Source organism: Rhipicephalus sanguineus, chromosome 8 (genome assembly GCF_013339695.2).
Source record: "Rhipicephalus sanguineus isolate Rsan-2018 chromosome 8, BIME_Rsan_1.4, whole genome shotgun sequence".
NCBI classification, from domain to species: domain Eukaryota; kingdom Metazoa; phylum Arthropoda; class Arachnida; order Ixodida; family Ixodidae; genus Rhipicephalus; species Rhipicephalus sanguineus.
This window is the reverse complement of record NC_051183.1, coordinates 149,701,153-149,719,134: the sequence shown is the minus strand read 5'-3', so window position 1 is coordinate 149,719,134 and position 17,982 is coordinate 149,701,153. Positions and strand designations below refer to the sequence as shown.

At 47.7% G+C, this 17,982-nt stretch overlaps 2 protein-coding genes across 2 annotated transcripts; one reads left to right on the top strand and one right to left on the bottom strand.

The window, feature by feature from the left end:
- The first annotated feature begins 9,277 nt into the window (after positions 1-9,277).
- On the top strand, positions 9,278-12,686 carry LOC119402398 (putative nuclease HARBI1). The gene is made up of 3 exons (XM_037669539.2): positions 9,278-9,847; positions 10,724-10,935; positions 11,192-12,686. Exons 1-3 carry the CDS (start codon positions 9,278-9,280, stop codon positions 11,484-11,486), a joined length of 1,077 nt encoding a protein of 358 aa, XP_037525467.1. The 3' UTR covers positions 11,487-12,686.
- A 136-nt stretch (positions 12,687-12,822) lies between these two features.
- LOC119403580 (uncharacterized) lies at positions 12,823-16,198 on the bottom strand. Its single transcript, XM_037670506.1, has 4 exons — positions 15,738-16,198; positions 15,052-15,252; positions 14,322-14,375; positions 12,823-13,202 (listed from the first exon to the last, which is right to left on the bottom strand). Exons 1-4 carry the CDS (start codon positions 16,186-16,188, stop codon positions 12,823-12,825), a joined length of 1,086 nt encoding a protein of 361 aa, XP_037526434.1. The 5' UTR covers positions 16,189-16,198.
- Between the last annotated feature and the right edge of the window lie 1,784 nt (positions 16,199-17,982).

Sequence of the window (17,982 nt, the reverse complement as noted above, 5' to 3'; positions counted from 1 at the left end):
CTAGCTCTGCGAGGGAAAGTACAGGAATTCAGAGTTTCACTTCAGAATAGGTACGCGGCTTTAACCGAGGAAACCGACCTTAGCGTTGACGCAATGAATGATAATCTGACTAGTATCATTAAGGAGTGTGCAGTGGAAGTCGGGGGTACAGTCGTTAGACAGGATACTGGTAAGCTATCCCAAGAGACGAAAAACCTCATTAAGAAACGTCAAGCTATGAAAGCCTCAAATGCAACAGACAAAATAGAGCTGGCGGAGCTTTCGAAGTTGATCAATAGGCGTAAAGTAGCCGACATAAGAAAGTATAATATGGAGAGAATTGAGCATGCTCTAAAGAACGGAAGAAGCCTCAAAGCTACGAAGACAAAACTGTGCATAGGCAAAAATCAGATGTATGCGTTAAGGGACAAGGATGGCAAGGTCACAACCAATATGGATAGAATAGTTGAGATAGCGGAAGAGTTCTACAGAGATCTGTACAGCAGCCGAGACAGTCAGGATGATAACGTAAGAAGCAGTAATATACCAGAGGAATCTGGCATCCCACCAGTATTAACAGGAGAAGTAAAGAAAGCCCTAAAGGGAATGCAAAGAGGCAAAGCCGCTGGTGAGGATCAGGTAACATCAGACCTGTTGAAAGACGGTGGAGAGATTATGTTAGAGAAACTGGCCACCCTGTATACGAAGTGTCTCTCGACAGGGAGGATACCAGAATCTTGGAAGAATGCCAACATCATCTTGATCCATAAGAAAGGGGACGTCAAGGACCTGAAAAATTACAGGCCCATCAGCTTACGGTCCGTTGTCTACAAGCTATTCACAAAAGTAATTGCTAACAGAATTAATACGACATTAGAGTTTAATCAACCAAGGGACCAGGCAGGATTTCGTACAGGCTTCTCAACAATAGACCATATTCATACTATCAATCAGGTGATAGAGAAATGCGCGGAGTACAACCAACCCCTATACATAGCCTTCATAGATTACGAGAAGGCATTTGATTCGGTGGAGACATCAGCAGTCATGCAAGCACTGCGGAATCAGGGCATCGACGAAGCCTATATAAACATAATGGAAGAAATCTACAGCGCATCCACAGCCACTATAGTCCTTCATAAAGAAAGCGACAGAATCCCAATTAAGAAGGGCGTACGACAGGGAGACACGATCTCTCCAATGCTATTCACCGCGTGTTTACAGGAAGTTTTCAGGGCCCTAGATTGGGAAGAATTAGGGATAAGAGTTAATGGAGAGTATCTCAGTAACCTGCGCTTCGCTGATGACATTGCATTGATGAGTAACGCGGGAGACGAATGATTACTGAACTGGATACGGAAAGTAGAAGAGTAGGTCTGAAAATTAATATGCATAAAACTAAAGTAATGTGGAACAATCTTGGCAGAGAACAGCGCTTCGCGATAGGTGGCGAGACGCTGGAAGTTGTAAAGGAGTACGTCTACTTAGGACAGGTAGTAACCGCGGAGCCGAACCATGAGAGTGAAATAACTAGAAGAATAAGGATGGGATGGGGCTCATTCGGCAAGCACTATCAAATCATGAATGGTAGTCTACCACTATCTCTCAAGAGGAAGGTATATAACAGCTGCATCTTACCGGTACTTACCTACGGAGCAGAAACCTGGAGACTTACAAAGAGGGTTCAACTTAAATTGAGGACGACGCAGCGAGCGATGGAAAGGAAAATGATAGGTGTAACCTTAAGAGACAGGAAGAGAGCAGAGTGGGTCAGGGAACAAACGGGGGTTAAGGATATCATAGTTGAAATTAAGAAGAAGAAATGGATATGGGCCGGCCACGTAGCACGTCGGCCGGATAACCGGTGGTCATTAAGGGTAACTGACTGGATTCCAAGAGAGGGCAAACGCGTGAGGGGAAGACAGAAAATTAGGTGGGTAGATGAGATTAAGAAGTTTGCAGGTATAACGTGGCAACAGAAAGCACAGGACCGGGTTGATTGGCGGAACATGGGAGAGGCCTTTGCCCTGCAGTGGGCGTAGACAGGCTGATGATGATGATGATGATGATGATGAGTCAAGCAGCTCTGACATGAGCGGAATCGATGAACTGCCATGAGCATCTCCATGTGTGCTTTTTCAAAGCTTCAACCAAAAGGTTGCACGCGTGCCTAACCAGAAACTGTGATATTGCTTGTGAGGTCCATTAGTCACTGCTATTTAGTTGCTTTTTATTGCTTATTGACTTCATTTTAATTTAATCTGCTGGTCTCTCTATGTTTCGTTGCACTTCGTGTATGTTCTGGTTACATTGCCGTGGTGTGATAATAATTGTTGGGATATTGTGTGCCAAAACAACGATGTGGTTATGCGACATGCCGTGCTAGAGGGTTGCACAAGTTTTGACCATCCGGTGTTGTTTAACATGCACGGAAACATAAGTACACGGGCGTCTGGCATTTCTGATGCATCGAAATGCGACAGGCTGAAACCTGTGCGTTTTGTGTCAGCGGCCGTGTGCTGTGCACTGTACTGTTACAGCGGCTCTGATGTGATCATGTATCACAGCCATGAACTTTTACATTATACGCTGCATCAGGGAAAACCACATTTCTTAGTTGAGTATTGAAGTGTTCAAAATTGTGTTCATTTTTCTGTGTGATGTCATGCCAGTAGTGCTTGATGCCTTGTTTCATTGCTGTCTCAATGGGACCTGATAGTGTGATACTGCTTCTTGTCATTGTTTTATTTTTCATTTACTCATTTCCTAATGTATTCTACCATCTCAGTCTTCGTTATCAATGTGTTCCTGCTCTTACCTATTTTGATTTGTTTATTATAAATGGTTCTTATGGCAAGCAATGCCAGCAACGAGTTATGGTTATCACGTTCTGTGCCACAAGTGCAAAAATGTTATGTTGACATAGAGTTCCAGCAACGAGTTATGGTTATCATGTTCTGGTCACAAGTGCAAAATGTTATGTCGACATGGAGTGCCAGAAAAAAATTATGGCTATCATGTTCAGTGCCACAACTGCAAAAATGTTATGTTGACAGAGTTCCAGCAACGAGTTATGGTTATCATGTTCTGGTCACAAGTGCCAAATGTTATGTCGACATGGAGTGGAAGCAAAAGGTTATGGCTATCACGTTCTGTGCCACAAGTGCAAAATGTTATGTTAATAATAATTCATGGTGTTTAACGTCCTGAAACCACGATATGAATATGAGAGACGTCGCAGTGCAGGGCTCCGGAAATTTTGACCGCCTGGGGTTCTTTAACGTGCCCCGAAATCTAAATACACGGGCCTCGAGAATTTTCCCGTATGGCTGTGATACAATAAAAGATATGAACTGTTTTTATGCATACTTTTTTTTATACCAATAACAATTATTATTATAGACAATACCTGTTACATACTGCATGCACAGGGATAGAAAAAAACAACGGCGGCCATCACACTACATGAAGGTGCTTGACGAGCGAAGCTCGATAAAAAAATCTGTTTCAGTCTCTATTCAATTAAGCGTAAGCTCTCTTAAAATCATCCAGTTCAGTGGTATCATGGTACTTGCGTATTTTTGCTGCGGTGTGTGCGTGGAGACGGTCGTCATCTTGCATAGTTTGCATAGCTATTATATTTTCACGGGTCATGACGTTGACGAAGGCAGCAGACGGCCGGTAAAAGGAAAGTCAGATTACAGTAATGCACACAGGCGCTGATAGCGGCGAGTACAGCATCTGCCGCGGAAAAGCTGCTCATCGTTGGGACGCGCCGTCTTTTATACATCGCGCATCAAACTTTCCAGCCTTATCACTGGTGGCCGCTCAAGCTCTGAAATAAGCTTGACTGTTCGCGTCTTGCGCGTAATCTTAACAACGATCTACGACAATTGTGAGGCTTCTCGAACACTGAGGCGCAGTCTGCGCCGATCATTGCTGACAGTCTTTGTGGGCGTAAACCGAATACAGCAAAACTGAAACAAGACAGGCCCGTGGCAGGATCGTGCCGCAACCGGCCTTCCACTTCGCCTGTACCAGGGGGGGGGGGGGGGGGGATCGGAGATCTCTGTTCGTTCCGCGTTCGTTCTGGCGGTGTTACGTCACAAAAGTGGGCGTTCCGCAGCTCTCTTCCGCCGAGAGGAAGACGACAGCCAATCGTCAAGCGGTGAGCCGCGTGCTTTCCGGAAGTAGACGCGCATCGTTTGTCCTCGGCAAACGAACCGAATATTTCAAAACGAAGTGTTTCTCGCCTTCTAATAAATACAGTTATTATACGAACAGATATTGTTTTTCTTTTCAAGCTCAAGCAGTTTCTGAAACAGCAATAGCTTTGAGTGCTGATATTTATTGGTGTTAGTTTTTCTAACGTGCTTGCTATGTTAAGTCGCGCACGCCAAAAAGAAAAAAAAAGAAAAGTAGCGGTTGGCGCAGTTTTTCAATATGACGTCCAACCGGAATGTCTGGCTTGGCTCCCGGATGTCGGTTCGTGAAAGGGAGCTTCTGCTGGCTTTTATAAAATAGCACCCACAGATAGCTACGCCGTCGCGCCCGCTGGGGCCGTCGTTCACGAGTGAGGACCGAGACGACACGTGGCAAGAGCTGGTAGCGCTTTTGAACTAAGAAGTCCCTGCGCGTAAGACCACAGCCCAGTGGCAGGCCCGTTCATTTCGTTCGCACTGTTCGTTTGGAGAACCGAAAACGACGCCGCACTCGCTCATGGCTTCAAACGCATCTCGCACCTCCAACCCCAAGAGAAGCACACGTCGCAAGCGCCATTTTCTGAAAATCAGCTGTTGCGGCAGCCGCAACCGCCGCATCATGCCGTGCGAAGCCGTTTGTTCGCTCGAGAAAACGCGTGCGAACGGCCTCGCGATCCGTTCGTTTGTAGCAGACGACATGCTCGTTATGACGCGGTATGACGTCACCAAAGAATAAAAGATCAAGCAAAAAGAAAAATGGCTACGCCCCTCAGAGACGTGGTTTTTTCCGGCTTCGGCTAATCGCGTGCGCCGCCAGAATGGATGCAGAACGAACGGCGCAGAACAGAGATCTCCGATCACCCTACTCGTTATGACGCGATATGACGTCACCAAAAAAGAAAATATCAAGCAAAAAAAAAAGAAATGGTGACACCCCCCGGCCTTGAGTGGCATCTCCCGCTTCAGCCAATCAGCGCGCTTGTTCTTCCCCAGGAGAACGAACAAGCGGAACGAACAGATCTCCGATCGCCCCCCAGGGCTCGATACTGTAAACGTTAACATTCGATCACGTGTGGCGCGTACCCGTATATACTGGGCTGCCACACTTTTACAGCGAAAGTTGTTATGAGATCATTTCACCGGCCGTTTTTGGCGCCGTAGTTGTCCGCCGCCGCCGCCGCCGGGGTCCGTAACCAGTATCGGTCAAAATAAGAAAAAAACGAAATAAGAAAAAAATTCCAGGATGGAACGAGGTTCGAACCTGGGCCCTCTGCCTGGGAGCCCAGTATTCAACCTCTGAGCCATGCCGGTGCTTGAAACTGCTTTGCAAGAAGGTCCTATACAGGTTTCATGTCGGGAAGGAACCACTTTACCATATGCAACATAGCGTGCTAGAAGAGTAAAATAAGCACCAATCGTCGCACAACGCGAATTCTGTAACCAGGCGTCACACAATGCGATTTGCGCAACGAGTAGGTTGTTGAATGCTTCCAACCCATTACAAAGGACTACGCCATAATTCTTCATCGTCATCAGGCACAGCATCAACAAAGTGCGCATAATGCTTTACATGCATTTAGCAGGTACCAACGCTCTCCGTAAAATGACGAAAAATGGCACAGTGCCTGCTGCCCTACTTCTCAAAAATTACAATGATTTATAGCGTAGTGGGTTCCTCGCAAGTGCACTTGTATTGGTTGCCAAGGAAGCCCATAAGCGCATGATCCACTTCCTCGGGGTCTCAGTAAAATTACACAGATTTATAGCGTAGTGGGTTCCTCGCAAGTGCACTTGTATTGGTTGCCAAGGAAGCCCATAAGCGCATAATCCATTTCCTCGGGGTCTCAGTAAAGTTCTTCGCCCCCCCCCCCCCCGTCTCTCTCCCACGTCAACGTATGTTATACAGCATGACGGGAGAGGGAAATAGCGACCGGGCGTCACCCAATGCAAATTACCTAACTGGTGGGCCGTTTAATACTTCCAACCCATTACAAAGGGCTGAGCCATGATTCTTCATCGTCATCAGTCGTCGCGTCAACAAAGTGCACATAATGCCTTACAGACGTGTAGCTGGTGCCTCGCTTCTCCGCAGAATGACGAATAATGCCTTAGTAGGTGCTTCCCAACTTCACAAAAATTGTGATTTATGGCATAGTGGGTACCTTTCTAGTGTACTTGTATTGTAGCCCCCAGAGAGCTTAACGGGCTCTAGAAACGCCGCTCTTCCAGCTTTCGCTGTGACTGTGCTGCGGTTTCAGCGCAGGCCTGGCGTTTTTTTTTGCTGACTGAACACTCAATCTAAACTTCACTGTTATAAAGGCTGAATAATGCTGAGAAAACGTTCTGAACAGCGGAAAATTTTATATGTACCAGTATATATACAGCACAGTAACTTGCTGCATGTATGCACTCTCATCATAGTTTGACGTTCCCATTTTGCATGCACACATTTTGCTAAACACACTAGCGCTGCGAGCAAGCGAAAACCGAAACTGGAACTGAAATTGGCTGCAAGCTGCCGGATTACATGCGTAGTAACACAAATGTGCGGAGGCCCCGCCTCCGTAGCCTTCGCTCCAATGTCAAGAAAAGCTGTCGCCGAGTATAGTAACTTTGGCTGGCGCACCGAAGCCGCCGCGCTTCTCGGTGGTCTGCACATTCCAGAGGAGTGACGTCATAGCCGTGGCAGACGCAGTGGCGCTGGCGCGCGCCAAGCTGTGCGCCTCCCTTGCGCAGTGCCCGTCTGACGCTGCGCCGGAGTCGCTTGATAGCGCCTCTGATTTTGCACGCACACGCAGACGTATCAGTTGGGGTATACATATGGCGGAGAGGAGGACGAGGAACACAAAAAGTCAATTTCACCGCACGTACGAAGCATCAAATGCGATTGCAACAAATTGTATTGTTATACGAAGTGAGGCTGGCAGCTATTTTGTGTCTGATCTCGCAGAACTAAAAAACTCTGGTGTAAGAGAATACGGCCGCTCCATAGAGAGATGTTCTTTCCGCATAGTCACTTCGCATTGAGAGCGCAAAACGTACAAGGGGTATTCGCAATGCCCACGAACTATAGGTGGCGCGCCGTGCTTTTCAAGATGGTGCCGGGAGGAGGGTCAACCCGTTTGTTAGCATATAGGAACAGATAGGACGTGCGGACGTACGGCCCGTGCCACTTTCACCGGATGAAATCATGAGCTGCGCTGAAATAAATATGAGACTAAAGTGCTTTCCCAAACCATGGAAAGTGCTAAGTACTCGCCACCTAATTATTTGCTGCGGTGTGAAAGGTTATGTTTCAGCTCTGTTACTGTGCATAACGATGCTTTGCGAAATCCTGTGCGTGCTACATAAAACTGCATGAACTAGAATTGACGTACGAGCTGAACGGCACTCCACGGTAGTACGTACCGAGCCTGCTGACGGATTTGCAGCAGTAGCAGGCCGCCAGCGAGTAGTGCCATCGCTGCTGGGACCACACGTTTAACGTGGTGATTGTTTGCAAACATAATACGCCGTTGTCAGCCATGCTGAGAGTCTAACCGTGTGCAATTCACTTCACTCGCATGTTGCAGGTTCGATCAGCACGATCGAAACATGAATATAGAAAAGAATGCACACGTATGTTTTTCGCAACATCGAAGAAGTTAGCCCAGAGGCGTGCATTGTACGTGGCCGTGACTGCACGTTCCATCGCTCTAACCATTTCGCTTCGCCGGTCGAGCTCGAGCGTGTTGGCGGCATGCGGCGCTTCATAATATCCACAATAATTGTGATACATGCAATGCACACGAGGAACTATGCTTTTATTTTGATCTCGCTCAAGGATATTTTAAGTACAATCAAAGTGACTTACGAGCGTGAAAGAACATTAACGCACGAAGGGGACGTGAAGTGCAACTCGCTCCTCGTGAGTTGGCGGCTGATCGTTCATCGTCGCTGTCACTCTCGGTGCTTTCAGTCTTCTACGTCCAGTGAAAAATCCTCGTCGTCAAGATGGTTTCTTTCAGCATCGCTGCTGAAAGCAATCTGAAGAGATTCCTCCGCCGAACGACTTCGACCACTCCGCGACACCACGTTTACAATTAGAGAGACGTCTGGGCGCGGAGAACATTTTGCTCTCAGACCGGTCAACAAGCAAATCGCTTGCAGTGTGCTGCCACCTATCAACAAACGTACAAAAACAAGCGGCGCAGCGTAGGCTACGAAACCCAACACACTGGCGAAGAATGGCGTGGAAAGCGTTCGCTCCACGAAAGGCGTCGAGCAGACGCGTCCTCGAATGATTGAAACGTCGCTCGCGCGATTCGTAACAGGGCTTTGCTGACAAAGGATAGAGGCCCTATTTTAATGTATCGCCAACTCGAAATCGCTCAGTTATACGAGAGCACATCGCGAGCCCGAGCTACCTCCCGCGTACAGTGTTATGAGACTCATGCACTACAAGAAACACTGACCAATGATATATGCAAGTAAAACAGGGTGAGCTTCAACTGAATATGTCAGACGATAAGATTTAACTCACCTACGTGGCTACAGAAAGCCTCGCGAAGCTGATAGTATGTGTACGCTCTGGGCAAGCATTGAAAGCGCGAGTTGCCACGTATTCACGAAAACTTCGCGTCTCGCAAGAACGAATCAGATTTATCGTGTCACGGAGGGCCCGGTTTGTTCACTGATGCAGGGAACATGCAAAGTCGTAGTGTTCCTTTCTTGCCAACGCGTTAACACTGATGCTAGCACAGCCGAACAAGGGAGCGACTGCGTAGTGCTGCCATTTTGTCGTCTACTAACCCTCCTCGAGAGGACGCTCCTGAATTCCGCTTGGCGGCGCGACAGTCTATGGGCATTGCGAATACCAGCCGCCAGCTGATGGCTCCTGAGATAGCGCGCTCGCCAGCGATCGCGACTTACCCCCGTATTCACAAACGCTCCTCGACTCGACCCTTCACTCGAAACTCTCCTTGAGGGCCGTTTTGCGATTCACAAATCGCCCTTCACTCGAAACGCACCTCGACTTGAGGAAATCTCGAGTGTTTCACTTGAGATTCTCAAGGTAGCGCGGAAGCTACCTTGAATCGCTCCTTGAGTCAAGTATCATGGCGGACTACGCTTCGTTTGTCCAATATGTGCTCCGCGTTGACGAACTGTTCAGCGACGTAGAGGACTGCGTGGGCATACCGCGGCCACTCTTGAGGGACAGGTCGAACCCCATGGAAGACTTCACGGACAGCGAATTCCTCGCGCGCTTCCGTTTCACGAAGAGCAGCGTGAAAAAGCTGCTCGAGTGCTTGCCCCTTGAGGAGAGCTGCAGCGACCGTGGCCACCCTCTACCACCGATGATACAGCTTCTGATTGCGCTGCGCTTCTATGGAGCGGGCACATTTCAAGTTGTGGCGGGCGACCTCGTGCATGTGTCGCAGCCGACTGTGAGCCGCGTTATTGAACGTGTGTCGCGGCTGATCGCCACGCACTTGTTCCCGGACGTCGTGCAGTTCCCCAACTCTGATGACGGGTTCCGCGAAACGATGGTGGGGTTCTACCGCATCGCCAAATTTCCTGGGGTGACAGGGTGCATAGACTGCACCCACATCCGCATCAAATCGCCTGGTGGGCCGGACGGAGAAGTGTACCGCAACCGGAAGGGCTACTTCTCGATAAACGTTCAGGTAACTTGCTACTTCTTCTCTTTTAATGTTACTAGTTTTGCGGTAATTTTTAAATAATAATAATTTAACATTCACATTACATAATCTCATTATAAATGCTTTTTGCAATTCAAATAAACAATGCTATAAACGGCACATTGACAAAAAGAATCAGCCATGGTAATTATCAATTAACTCAATTAGGGCCCCGTTGAAGCTCTTCTGAACGGTGGAGCGTCCTTTTGACTGCGCGGCGCTGCGCCCGTGTAAAAATGTATCCACGCGACGGTGCGAATCGCGCTTCGAGCCTGATCAGGATTACGTACAACGTCACCTGTTCCACGCGGTCCTCCTTAGGTCCGCGCGGAGCGATTCGCGAAACGACGGAGGCCCAAATCACAGTTGGGATGCTCAACGGGAAATACCAAAATCCTCCCCTGTAGCGTGAATTCACCCCTCTCTTGTGAATGCTAGTTGCAGAGCGATCCGAATCACGTCACATGTCAAGCGACTCGTCCGCGATCACGCCCGTCGCGTGATTACAGCTTTAAAAGAGGCACACCAGGGGCGTAGCCAGAAATTTTTTTCGGGGGGGGGGGGTTCAACCATACTTTATGTATGTTCGTGCGTGCGTTTGTATGTGTGCGTGCCTATATATGCAAGCAAAATTGAAAAAATTTCGGGGGGGGGGGTTTGAACCCCCCAACCCCCCCCTTGGCTACGCCCCTGAGGCACACGAATGAAATAGTCTTGCAACGTATTTGAAATTATTTGGCTGTAACCAGAAATAACAGTGAATGCTAGTACACTGAAAGAAGATAACGCATGCATGATGTACGTAGTTTACTTTTGTTCCAGCAGAAAAACAGCACAACATGCAATTTTTTTTTTCAATAGGTGATTGCAGGGCCGAAGCTGCAGTTTTTCGACGTCGTCGCCAGCTGGCCTGGATCTGTGCACGACAGTCGTATATTCGACAACAGTCGTGCACGCGTTCTCTATGAGACGAAGCGAGTGCCGGGTCTCCTGCTTGGCGATGCTGGCTACCCGTGCCTCTCATTTCTCATGACCCCGACGGCTGACGCGCCACCGGACAGCCCCGAGAGCCGGTTAGTAGTAAACATTTAGGGTTTGGTTTACTTTATGAAACTAGCGGAATTATTTCCAAGCTATTGTGCTTAAGGCCTTAATTAGAATAAGCATGGTGCATGTATACCTTTTTGTATTTTGTGCACTGATTATATCCCATATTACAATAGAATATGAACGCTGGCCGCAATACTTTGTGTCCTTATGATCCCAAAGTGTAATGTTCGCCCTCGAGTATTGAGTGTAAGTTCAAAGAGCAACATATTTTTTACGTAGGTATCAAGCAGCTCACATCCGCACCCGAAACACCATCGAGAGGGCCTTTGGTGTGTGGAAGCGTCGCTTCCCGTGTTTGGACATGGGGCTGCAGCACCTGGCAGAACGTTCTGCTGTCATCACAACAGCCTGTGCTGCCCTGCACAACCTGGCAGTCCTCAGGCGGGACCCGGAACCACCAGCTGTCGTGATACCACAGCACTTGAGGCGGCCGCAGCCTGATGTGGCAAACCAAACGGACACGTTGCTCGGTTCGCGATGCCGAACGCGGCTGATCGCTCGCGCATTTAACTAAGGAATTAATTTAATGTCACTCTGTTCTACTGAGATGACAAACAACTTCAGCCATGTATGTGCACGTTCTAGGGGGTGTTGTGAAGTTCGTGGCTTCGTCACCTTTCGCTCAGAAATGAAACAGACACCTAAAATCGTATGAAAACTTGACACTTCGTCAATAATTGCGCAAGTAAGATATGCGGGGTTTAACGTTCCAAAACCACAATATGATTATGAGGGACGCCATAGTGGAGGGCTCCGGATATTTTGACTACCTGTAGTTTAACGTGCACCTAAGTCTAAGTACACAGGCCTCAGTATTGTCGCCTCCGTCGAAAATGCAGCCGCCGCGGCCGGGATTCGATCCCGCGACCTTCCGGTCAGTAGCCGAGCGCCATAACCAAAAGTTTTCAAAGATCAGTCATGCTGAAATGTCAGAAACATTGAGGGGAGATGTCCTTACGGCTCATTCAAAAGCGGGCTCCCTCGTTTTAAGACATGGCATTTTGCCATTGAACGTGAATCGCACAGAGGCCTCCCAACAATCTCGAAAAATCCGGTAACAAGCTATGCTGTCTACAAGCAGATTCTTAAAAATAGGTGAATACCTGGCAAAAATACAGCCCAGTTCCTGGGAACCTTCTGGGAGCATGTCAGAAGTGGGTGCAGAAATTTTGGAACAGTCGGCAATGAATACTCACAGATGTCACGAGTTGTGCCTGCCAAACTGAGGCCTTGTGTTCCAAAGTGGCCCTGCATCGCTCATATTCACGTGACCTGGTCCTTTACAACTACCGTATGTTTGAAGATGTCATAATGATGTCTTGAAGAGGCATCATTATGACGACGTTATCATCAGACATGCTGCTGAGAGCTGTTTTGACGTCTTATAGCAAGGCTTTTTTTTAGGTAACCATAAGAGGTGAAACAACAATGTAGAACGGACATCTGCTTGAGAAGGAATCACTTTGAATAACTGTGCGCTTTCAAAGGTGTCACTGTACACTGTCTGTGCAAAACCAGGAACTTGTCAGCACTCTCTCGTGTAACAAGGTGGAATTCCATTGAATGTTAATCAAGATTTCTGCTTTGACATGTGTAACACATCCTTAATGTACATACTTTGGTCCTGTTTTAGCTTTCCTTTCCATGCTTGCCAATTCGCAGCATATTTTTTTCCTTCACCAGAGCTGTGCCGTACGTCTTGCACATAAAAACAATGTGTGTGAGAGACAACGAATCATTTATTTTTCTGCGTGCTGCTGCTGCTTCTGGCACTCCATTTCAAAGCGCGACTTTTGCTGCTCCAGCTGCTGCTCCAGGAGCCGCACCTGAATTTTATGGAGCTCCTGCTCCTACTTCATTCGCATGCTGTGCAGCTGTCGTTGCTGGGACAGCTGCTGCCTACGCAGACGCAGCTCCACGGCATGCAGCTCCGCTTTGCGTCGCTCATCATTTTTTATCGCCTCCATTCGGGCAGCAACTTCTGGGGCGAGCACCCGCTCTACCGCTGCTGTGCGGCTTCGTGCCGATCTCGATGGCAGGTGTGCATCTGCGCCAGCCAAAGCGTTCCCGCTTCCCTGTGGAGCAGCTGTCGGCGCTGTTCGTGGCACGTTGCTCCCTTCAGCAGGTACAGTGCTACTTGCGGGGGGATCTGTCATGGATGGTGGCGATGCATGCAATACTGCGGAGGCAGCACCTTCCGTTGCTGGCAGGATTGGCTCGAATGACATGTCTGCACACATAATAAAAAACAATTGCATAAGGGTTGAGAAAGTTCACACACGTAAGCGGTGTCGGTATCGCTGTTAGAAGTTGGTACGAGTATAAATGCACTGACATGCACGAATCGTATTCAGACAGCTACTACAAATCAGCTACACACGTATATGGAAGGCACTTTTGGCTCCATTATGGAACTCTGGCCAAGAAGTAAAATAGAAGTGTAGCAGGGGGCCAGTGATACTTGCAGATATAAACTTGAATACTGCATTCATTCTAACCTCAGCATTGCCACGGCCGCAGCTACTAACGCTTTACTGCAGCGTACCTGAGAAGCATTTCATTTGGAATAACTGTACATTCAGCATCTTTCTCTGAGGTCTATGAAATATGTTAATAACACATATCTAATGTCAAAAGGTGGCCTGATTTTACACATAACTTCTTGGATAAAAGTACATCGTACTGCATGGCTGCCGGAGTCATAAGAAATTTACTTTTACTTTACTAGCTACATGAACATAAGCAGTAACAAACTACTTCGATTAAGTGGAGAAACAACTTATCTGCAATACGCCTGCTACATGTTAGTCACACAATCCAACTTGAGAGACCACATGTCGCCAGCACTACTGGAGCAGCGTGCAGCTGGGCTTTATGACTGAAGGCGCCTGCACTGTAGATGTCGGCAAGCCCATAGCTCCTGGTTGAGCCGAGACTTCAACAGCTGGCCATGGTGCGACATTGGCAGTGTCTGCATACACAAAAGAAACAGAACTGGTGCCCTACCGGCATGCTATGTAATCAGAAAGGCCTTTTAACATTGTAGCTTTTCGGTACAGGCACACTTGTGTGTTTCCATGCTTCTACGTGAACACACAACATTGGAAATTACTCTGTTCATAGTGTAATTATGAAAACGAATAACAGGTGCTAGTTGCATGCAACAATGACACCACACAAACACCTTGATAATAATAACAGATGGGGACAGCTCCTCAACGTACATGGAAGCATGCAAGAGAAACAAATTGCGAAAAAGAGACTGTCCTTCATGAACCAGTGCTTCAATGGCAGCACAATGTTGAGTTGACTGGCGAGTTTTTATCTCTCGCAGTTGACATGCACTGGCTTTTTGGCAAGTCAGCCTTTTGCTGCCCGGGGCGTGGTGCTGGGCAAAGGGCATCTGCACACAAAGAACAAAGTTGAATTACACGTCCAAAGGTGTGCTGGCCAGCAAACTAGCCATGATGTGAAACATGTCGTGCAAGTACATGCTAAACCACACAGAAGTACATTAGAACGGTTTGGGGTGATATCAGACTGTTTACACAGCATTACTTTCTGTCAACAGACCGGTATGCTCTCTATGGGAAGTAATTAGCATTATTATTTTGTATAATTTTTGTAAGCATATCTACTACTGCATAATTGTGTGCATGTATAATGAGTGCACACAGTGTTGAACCCACTCCTGGAAAAAGTTCCTGACGGGATTGAGAGTATTACTAAATATAAAAAAATAATTACGGACACGTAAATTCTAGTAAAACAGACATGCTAATCATTTCGACAGTTGCATTAGTCACGGAAAGATCGAAAGGTGGGCTAGTTGGTCATTCATTTTTCGTTCAGCGCAGTGGGAGCGCAGGGACAGACAACAAACAAAACAAGAACCACACCGCACTCTTCCTTTATCTGTTGTATGTTCCTGCGTTCCTGATTTGCTGAACGAAAAAAAAATTAGTCACGGAACTGAATATCACTGAAATATAACACATCACGTTCAGTATACATGCATGCTGGCATAGCACAACACAACAGCTGCGACATGCTGCCGAGTTTGCCAATTCTTCCTTCACCGAGCAGCTCTTCCATGGTGTCTTCACTGCCAGTCACCATGCTCTCAAAGATGCGTGCCGGCGGTAGAGACAGCACCGGCTGGCCGATGTGTGCTCCATCGCTGTCATAGGGGTTGGGGAGCCGTGTCGCCATATGCGAGGCTGCCGCCCCTACAAGTGCCAACGACGGGCTCATTGGCCGGCAGGTCGATGGACCACCCCCTGAGGTGTGAAAATAAGGTTACGTGGGTTCATCAGTACTACAAGTGACAGCACAAACAAAACATTTAAACAAGGCGACGCAAATAAAAATACCTCACTTTCACAATAGGGGAAGCATTAATTCATAATAATAACAATAATAATAATAATAATAATAATAATAATAATAATAATAATAATTTCTGCCATCTTCTGCTCTTAACGTGCAACGATGCATAATTAGTTACGTTGACATAAGGTACTCAGAATATTTATTCTTTAACTGACATTATCGGTGTAAGTTTCAATGTTTCATTCAGCAATATTAAGACAATAATATAATAAGTAGGGACGACAGCGCATTTTGTGCTGGCGAAGGATTGCGTGCGTCAGCGGTCCCAGGGTATCACAAAATCTGTTCTTACAAATTTCGATTAACCGCACAAATAAAAGTCGAACCTCGGCACTTCTTACCAGTAGTAAGCAAACGTAAAGCAAACACTTACCTGTTGCGTACAAGTTCCGCCTTTGTTCCGACTGCATTTTTTTCCACTTTGTCTTTTCATTGTCCCACAGCTTCCGCAACTTCGAAACCGTCACGCGACGAATGCCTGGTTGGCTGTTGTACTCTTCGGTAATTTTTTCCCAGCCGATGTCCTTGGCGCGCTTCGACACGTTGTCCGTTCTTTTGTTTTCGATGACGGACCTGTGCCGCATCACCAAGTTGCGAAGCAGCTCGCGTTCTTCGGCCGTATACACAAACCTTGGTGCGGTAGTCTTACCACCGTCACGCATGACGTCGTGGTCGTTGCTCGCGCTCATTGCACTGTCACAGACACCACGGCACGACAAAGTGCCCGATAGCACCAAAACAAAAGCTACGCAATCACAACACGGAGATAACGGGGAGAAAAGAGCGCAGTAACAATCGCACAACCACCGGGCATGTGACGGCATGTGATCTCAGCGGATTCGGCTCTGGCGTGGCTTGGCTAAAGTAGCGTCGCTTGCTGTCGAAACTAGCTAGAAACGTTTCGAATACCGCTTGTAAGTTTCAACCATTCATGCATTTAATTATTTGATCGTTTTTAAGCCCTCCGCAAGCGTTTTAACCGACTTTTCTTGCATTCATTGTAATATTTTATTGTACACCCTCGCTACCAGGTGCGTTTTGCGTAACTCAAGTGAAGGACGGTTTCTCGAGGAGCCCCTTGGCGGAGGACTGCTCAAGGAGCGTTCTTGAAACCCAGCTGCTCCTTGAGTGGAGGAGAGCGCTTCGCCTTGACTTGGTGAAGTCGAGGCGAAGCCTTGAGTGAAGGTGCGTTTGTGAATACGGGGGTTAGACTCAAAGGTCAGCGTGGCTGCTCCACCGACTTCTGCGCACCCCCCCCCTCGAGTCTTTTCATGCTCGTTCAAAACGGGCGGGCGTTTCCTGTCTGCTTCGACGGCAGGCCTCTTGAGTGGGCTAGTGCTATCGCAAGCGCCCTCCGAGCGACGGAAATGGGCTGGCTCGTTTGATCTCTGCTTCGGCCGCGTTCGCCGCCCCCGCTCGCGCGCTTCTACCCGCGGTAGAACATACGATGCGCAAGGGGATCTTATCAATTTGGACTTTATACGGGACATGATGGCGACGGCAAAATGTCGTCAAGAATCTTCACATAATTGCTATCGCAATAAAAACGGAGGGACAGGGAGGTTAGCCATTTGTCAGACTGGCTGTCTGGCGTTTGCCAGTGTCGTATAGCCATGGAGAAGGAGAGTGCAAATGCTGCTAAGCGGCGCAGAAAAGCGGAGAAGCTTGACAACCAGAAAAATAAGAAGAATCAGCTGAACCTTAACTAACGCTACGTATATCCTGGCATAGCCGAGCTAAGCCACTGCAAATATTTCTACATTGAGCGAGACGTTACGAAATGACGCTAATGATAGGCGCAAATGGTATACGCATACACATATGTTGAAGAGTCGCATTTGCATAATATAACCACTTGTTTACAGTTGCGTAACGATGCCAACAGTAACATAGTTATTACCAACAGCAGTCGCGGTAAGCCGACATGTACTGCTTATTCTTGTACGTTATGATGGACAACGCATGCACCTTTAACGAACAAATGTGCATGTGTGAAAGGGGTTCTTGATCATAGGCGTACCTACTGGGGGGGGGGGGCAAGGGGGGCGCTAGCCCCCCACTGAGAAATGTGTGGGGGCGGAGACCCCCCCCCTTTCGACAGTGGGTATTGCCGGCTGCAGCCTGGGAAACTAACAAGTCAGGCAAAGTCTCGCTTAAACGCAGCAATAACGTAATTTTGTAATAAAACTTGTCCTACGATTCTGCTGTAACGACTGTCCTCCGTGTGTCATGACCACGCACTGTAGGCTACCTGCGGTGTGGGCTGCCTATTCCACGCTTGTGCGTCTTGCGCTCGAGCATTGCAGAGGAGGCTATCGCTCAGCAGGGGCTCTATAACATTACAGCAATCTGTCATGCCTTAATTTTGTTCTGCCTGGCCTGAAATTTAAGTATTCCGCGACGCAAATATGGGCGGGAACCAGTAAACGTTTTATAGCCCGATCAAGCGCTCTTCTTTTTCAGGAAATTAAGTTTCTTTCTTTGAAAACGAATAGCAGAGCCACTGCTCCATATTCAAGCTGCTGTGAGCTGATGAGTATGTAGAAGTGTCCAGTATTTGAGTTGTGCCTAGCCAGAACAGCTTAAATAGATTGCCATTTTAGTCTCCGATTAGCCTG

What these genes read in the sequence shown, in the direction of transcription:
- LOC119402398 (XM_037669539.2), top strand. Translation starts at nt 9,278, where the DNA reads ATGGCGGACTACGCTTCGTTTGTCCAATATGTGCTCCGCGTTGACGAA. An exon ending in ACTTCTCGATAAACGTTCAG is followed by an intron (nt 9,848 to 10,723) that starts GTAACTTGCTAC and finishes TTTTTTCAATAG; the next exon opens with GTGATTGCAGGGCCGAAGCT. An exon ending in CCGGACAGCCCCGAGAGCCG is followed by an intron (nt 10,936 to 11,191) that starts GTTAGTAGTAAA and finishes TTTTTTACGTAG; the next exon opens with GTATCAAGCAGCTCACATCC.
- LOC119403580 (XM_037670506.1), bottom strand. Translation starts at nt 16,188, where the DNA reads ATGCCGTCACATGCCCGGTGGTTGTGCGATTGTTACTGCGCTCTTTTC. An exon ending in GCGGAACTTGTACGCAACAG is followed by an intron (nt 15,253 to 15,737) that starts GTAAGTGTTTGC and finishes TTCACACCTCAG; the next exon opens with GGGGTGGTCCATCGACCTGC. An exon ending in AAAGGCTGACTTGCCAAAAA is followed by an intron (nt 13,203 to 14,321) that starts GCCAGTGCATGT and finishes TTATGTGTGCAG; the next exon opens with ACATGTCATTCGAGCCAATC.